This window comes from Fukomys damarensis, unplaced genomic scaffold (assembly GCF_012274545.1).
Source record: "Fukomys damarensis isolate Sample0158 unplaced genomic scaffold, DMR_v1.0_HiC HiC_scaffold_19, whole genome shotgun sequence".
Lineage (NCBI taxonomy): Eukaryota > Metazoa > Chordata > Mammalia > Rodentia > Bathyergidae > Fukomys > Fukomys damarensis.
Window position 1 is genome coordinate 22,631,241 of NW_022900931.1, and position 6,423 is coordinate 22,637,663.

At 44.2% G+C, this 6,423-nt stretch overlaps 1 protein-coding gene across 1 annotated transcript in view; it reads left to right on the top strand.

Moving 5' to 3' along the window:
* Positions 1–2,562: 2,562 nt before the first annotated feature.
* Positions 2,563–6,423, top strand: part of LOC109118475 — a 5,580-nt gene continuing 1,719 nt past the window's right edge. The window contains exons 1-2 of the mRNA XM_033765944.1: positions 2,563–2,578; positions 6,182–6,412. Of these exons, the coding sequence (XP_033621835.1) occupies positions 2,563–2,578; positions 6,182–6,412 (247 nt within the window). The remainder of the gene's footprint in view (positions 2,579–6,181; positions 6,413–6,423) is intronic.

Genomic DNA, 6,423 nt, shown 5'->3' on the forward strand with positions numbered 1-6,423 from the left:
TGAAAAAAAAAAAAAAAAAAAAAAGGAAAAACATACTACTTCCTCCACAGCGTCTGTTCCTTCCAGATTGCTCTTGTCCTATTTACTTTGGTCTCTCTCTTCCATGCCAAGGTTTCCCCTGCCTCCCCGTGAAAGGCTAAGAAGTTCATTGGCAGCATCGGCAGCTCTGAGCACATGTGGGGCTGTGTAACAGGGGTGTCACACAGGGTGATCTGATAGCCATTGGCTAGAAAACCCAGTATGGTAGATTTTTACGTCTTTCTTTTAAGCTAGTCATCTTCCAATGCCGTCCCTGGAGGGAGAGGGTTTGCTTGCCCGAGTACTAGGAAATAAACTAAGCAGTGAGGGCTGGGCCTGATGGGTATGGTTTTCACATTCAGCATTAAAACATATTCATTCCTGTGCCCCTCATTTTCTATGCAGCACCCGTGTCCTCAACTGTGCCTGGTGTCCCCCCATCCAGATTTCTTCCAGAGTGGGAGGGGGCATGTGTGAGTTGGGAGAAGGGAATCTAAGACTCTAATTGCTTCCTAAATAGCTACCCCCACTAGTCTTTCTTATTTTAGGGCCACCCCCACCCCCTTCCCCAGCAGAGGGACCTGAGGCTGCCAGTTTCCTTGTCTTTGGCAGAGTCCCTCATGTAAATCACACGGTTGCTCGGCCTTCCCACGGTGGGCTTGGACTTGGCTTCCCCGGGCTGCCAAGTCATCACCACCAACCTCCTCTTCTTGTGACTGTGGTTTCTCATCCTGTTTTTCTCTACAGTGTGGGTTTATGCCTCCCTCTCTCCCTCTTTCTTTCTCTCCACCCCTGCTGTTTCTCCTTTAAATTCCTCTTCCAGAAGTTCTAGGGGGGGTTCAGGAGAGAGCAAAATTAGATGCATATGTTCATTCTGTTGTTGTAACCTGAACTCTCCCCTAAACTTCTGAAATCCAATCTGTTCCTTAAAATGTGGGGTGCGAGTGCTTCACAGAGCTACAGAATTCTTCAGTTTAATTTATTCCATAGACTCTGCTGCCTGTGGTCAAGTACTCTGTTGGAATCTGGGGTATTGATGTGGTCTCGGTCCTCACAAACAGAAGGGATGAACATACTCAAGGGAACACAGCACAACTCCACAATCCCTGACCCAAAATCCTTGGGCCAAATGGGTTTGGGGTTTGAGGAGTTACCAGAGTTTTGAAAGGTAATAGAGGGCCTATACCACTCAGTATTCTTAAAGCACTTTAAACACACTCTTGTTTCTGCAGGGAAATGTATGGATATTCTCACTATGTCGAGTAAAAAAATAAGTTTTTAAAAGACTATAAATAGGCTCCCATCCATTCAGAACACATTTCTAAACAAACTGAGCTAACAAATCAAATTTAGTTTTCGGGGTTGGGATTGCTGAGTTGCTGGAAAGGACTATGAACCTCTTTAAGCATGTTTGCTGCTAAACAAAATACCTTCCACTGAGTAACTTATAAATAATAGAACTGTATGTCTCACTGTTCTGAAGCTGGGGAATTCAAGAACAAGGTGTCTGCAGACTTAGCGGTGAGAGCTGTTTTCTCCTCCATGGATGGTTCCCTGTTGCCATGTCTTCACACAGGGGAAGGGCTGGACAACTCCCTATACATCTTTCATTCATGATTTTTTTTTAGCACTGAGGATTGAACTCAGGACCTTGCACATGATGAGCAAGTACTCTGCCACTGAGCTACATCCCTAACCCTCTTTATTTTTATTTTGAGACAGTATCTTGCGAAGTTACCCAGACTGGCCTCATACTTGCAAACTTCTTGCCTCAGCCTCTCAAGTAGCTGGGATTACACATGTGCCACTGTGCCTGATTCACACATCTTTTATAAGGTCACTGTGATGGCTTTTCATCTAGATGTCCCCTGAAAGCCTCATGGGGTCATAGGTGGGGCTTTTTCAGAGGTGGCTGGATCTATACTGTGTGATACTGGGATTGATTCATGGCCCAGTGCTAGGCTAAAGGATACTAGAATTAAGGGTGTGAATGCTTCCCGCCATAAGTAGTCAGGATAGGATAAAAGGGGCAGAAAGACGCCATTAAGGTCCCTTGTTGCTTTTGCTACCTTGTGGATGCCATGAACTGTTCTCTGCAATGCCCCTTTGCCAAGTCACCCTGCCTTGGAGCCAGCTGATTATGGAGTGAAACCTCTACAAACTGTGAGCTAAATAATCCTTTCCTTCTTTAACTTTGGATGTTGGCCATTTCGTCTCAGCAACTTGAGAAAAGTAACTAAGACAGTCACTAACTCTTTTCATAAAGGCTCCAACCTCATAAGTTGATCAGTTCTTTAAGGCACCACTTCTTAATGCCATTCTACTGGCAATCGATTATCAACACCGGAATATGTCTTCGGTGTATTCAGTATAAAAATGAAGTCTGCAGGGTCAGGACTTAGCCCAGTGGTGCTGCCACCTGCCTTGCCAGCTCAAGGTCCTGAGTTCGATCCCTGGTACAAAAAAACAACAAAACAAAAAAAAATTCTGCAGAAAGTACTGTGGGGAGTGCAGTAATAGACTAGAGGGAGAGGGAAAGGCTTCATGGAGGAGGTGATAGGTGAGCTAGTTGCTAGTTGACTAGATGCTCACCAGATGGGAAAGAGAATTATGGGCAGAGTAAGCAGCTCAAGTCAGGGTCCAGGGGTCTGATCCACAAAAGCACGTCCCGTCATGCCTTTTTCTTGAGAAAGCCACTAGGCAGCTTGGTGTGGATTCTAGAGCCAGGGCTCCTTTTCCACAGGAAGAATCCACCCATTCCAGCCAAGCCATGGCATGGTGGGAGAGATGGGGCTGCAGAAGTTGGCAAGAGCCAGTCATAGAGAGCTCTCTGGCCACACCAAGAATTTCAGGCCTCAGTCTGTAGGGCATCATTTTTCAAAATGTGGGCTTCAAACACTTTTAAGGAGCCCAAGAGGTAAAATCGTGTTTAAAATAATACTAACATATTACTTTGTTGACATTTGTAATGAGGACACAAAAGAAAAATTGAGGGTGGGGGGAAGCTTTATATAAGAACATACATGATGAAATAGTAAACTGGTAAATAGTAAATAGTAATTAAGATCTTTGATCCTTGAGTGTACACTTTCTAACATTCTGTATGATGAAATGGGAAACATTCATGAAACACTGTTGTTTCCCACAAGAGCACCTTGGCTACCGCTCTGAGTTGCAGGTGAAACCAGCCATCATTCATGGAGCACCACTTTTACTTGAAAGAATGACCACTTTCTCAAAATTGTGACTATTCACATTAGAGTACTAGGCAGGTATTTTCTTGAAAGTAAATGCAGTGAGCCTGCCACTTCCTGAAAAACAACTGACAGTATTTGTTGCTGGCGGAAAACATCTGAGCTTTTGAGCAAAAATTAAAGGGTTAGAAAATTTGCATCATGGTTTGTCATCAGTGATGGTATCAACGGTACTAATAATGATATTTTGTGATGTTCAACGGTGTTAGGGAATGTGTCAATTTTCAGGGGATCCTTATCAGTCAGCGATCCAACATTTTCCACAGGATGTTGCAACATCGTGCAGTGATGAAATAACCACTCTAAACGTGAAGTCGATGGATTTTACTGTAACAGACTAAAAAAAGTTCACTGATACCAAAACTACGTTCCACATGGCATCTTTAAGAAACTACTGGTTGTTGGGTTTTGGTGTGGTCTTAAAGAAACTGTTCACAATTATCTGAAAGACCATGAAAGCACTCCTCTTTTTTGCAAGTGCATACGTGTATGAGGTCTGATTTTTCTTCATATACTTCAACCCAAACAATGCATTGCAACAGTTTGACTTACAGAAGCAAAGTTGAAAATCAAATGTGTTCTAATTAAGCCAGACAATAAAGGATTTGCAAAACTGTGAACAACGTCATGTTGTTCACAAAGTATTTTGTTCATAAAAGTCTTGGGAAAGTTAGCTATTTTTTCAGAAAAAAAATCCACTTGTAATGGGTCTGCTATTCATATTTTAAATTAATAAATATTTTTAAATATTCTCTCCTTTCATTTCTAACATGGTAACCCTTGATAGTTATGACCAACATATATAAAAGCTCTTCAGGGTCCTCTAGGACTTTCAAGACTACAAAGAGGACCTGAGACTAATTAGATTTGACAGCCATTGCTACAAAGAAGAGTCAGGGAAGAATTGAACAAGAAGAGAGAGAGAAAGACGGTGTTTTAGAAAGAGCTTTCTAAAAGGTTGCAGTGGCACAGAGAGTAAGACGTGCTGAGAAGAGAATGGAAGTTACAGGGATGGGAAAGGAGACAATTTTTCCGAGGAACACTCCAGAAGTAGAAATGACAAGACTTGCCCATTACCTGCCCACCCTCACCCACCCTCCACTCCCTCACAGCACTGATATGATTTCTAGGTCTGGTTGTTCTGTCGAACGGACAACAAGCTTAATGTGTCCCCAAATAGATCCTCGCATTCTCCCAACTCAAACTTGTTCTCTATAGTCTTCTCCATCTGGAAAAAAGAAAGAAAGAAAGAGAGAGGGAGAGAGAAAATAAATAGCAATTCCATTCTTCCTTTTGATTAGGCCCTAAACCTTGTAGGCATTAAATCTAGCAAGTCGGTCCCATTTCTAAAATGTTCCCATGTAATCCAACCACCTCTCGTCTTCTTCCACTGCCTCTGGGACCTTATCTACCACCCTCCACCTTGCTCATCTCTGTCAGTCACGCCGGCTGTACTGAGCCTTGGCCAGGCTAAGCACATCCACACCGGTACCATTGCCCTAGCTGTTCCCTCTGCTCGCACTGCTCTTTTCCCTAGGTGTCTACATTGCTTGCCTTTGTCACCCTCTCAATTCAGGACTCTGCTCAAACTTCTCCTTGGTGGAGGCAGCTCCCTGCGTCTCTCTGTAATCCACTTGCCCCGCTGTACTCATCTGTTTTGCCCTTATCACCATGTAGTGTGATTTATTTTCACTCATCGCTTGTTGCATTTTGTTTCCCTGCAGTAGCCCGTCAGCTCTCCCAAAGCAGAGATGCTTGAAGTCAGTCTACTCTCCAATACCTAGAATGGGGCCTCGCCTAGGGTAAACACTCAGTATTTATTCGTTGAGCAAATAAATGAATGAATGATTTGGCACCTACATAAATTTTGTTTGTTTATTTTTTGTTTTTGGTATCAGGGATCAAACTTGAGTCTTTGGGCTTATGAGGCAGGCGGTGGCACCACGGAGCTAAATCCCCGGCCCTGGCAACTACATCAGTTTTTATTTAGAGAACAAAGTTTCTAATTCTTCAGCAAAACGCTCTGTCTGACACAATCCCTGGTGGTACCTGGTATAATAGCTAACTTACTGAGCTCTTCCCATGTGCTGCCTGAAGTTTCTCAGGCATGCTCTTACTACCTTTTCCAGTGACGTACAAAGCAGATACCATTATTCCTATTTTACAGATTAGCAAACTGAGACAAAGAGAGATTGAGTAACTTGTCCGGGGTCACACATCTAGATAGTGTTAGAGCAAGGGCTTGAACCAAGCAGCTCATCCAACTGATCCACATTCCTAACCATCTGCCATGATATGAGCGACCAGGAAGAATATAGACATCTGCGTGAATAGATCGGGCTAGGATCTCTGAGGTGCTTCCAGTTCTGTAGGACTGTGACTTTGAGATTCAACCTATTTATAGTTTTTACTGAGCAGCTGACTAGTTAGCTAATTAATTTATCAGATAAGTATCTGGTGGCTGGTCAGTACATGCCAGGCTGTCGGCCAGGCATTCCCCATACACCTTTTCCACTTCCAAGAAGGTGATGTCCATTTTACAGACGAGGACACCGCTGCTCACAGAACTGAGGAATTTACCCAGGGTCAAGAACAAGAGTGCTCTCAGGTCTGCTTGTTCCTAAAGCTCAAGCTTCTTCCCTGCCCTCAGCTTGCTTCCCTTCTAGGGAGGAGGGGGATCGGGGCCTTAGGTGGGCGAGGTTCTGCTGAACTCACTGGAATGCACGCAGGGTGCGAACAGGGCACTGCCTCTAGTCTTGGTGCTTTGTCCTCAGAGGGTGTCTGCTTGGTCCAGTAAAGCTAGAAAAGGAGAATTCTCACTAAAGCCCTTTAATCTTGACCTCCCCTTCCCTCCGGCTTGTTGGGACATTGTCAAACACTGCGACATAATTTATGTCCCTGATCCCCAGGTAATATATCAGCAGGAGCCTTTTACATCGGCCTGCATATTCCTAAGGATGCTTTCCAAGCAGGCATCAAAGAGCGGTCTGCAGAGGGTCAGAAAAGCTCCCTCGGCTACAGCAGGAAAAAGGGCCCAGTTATAATCAAATCGAAAAGATTCTTATCCGGGACTCCAGCGCTGGAGGTGGGGTTTGGAGCCTGGCTGCAAGAAACTCTGATTCGCCTGGAAACAAGGCAGGGTCACGTGTAA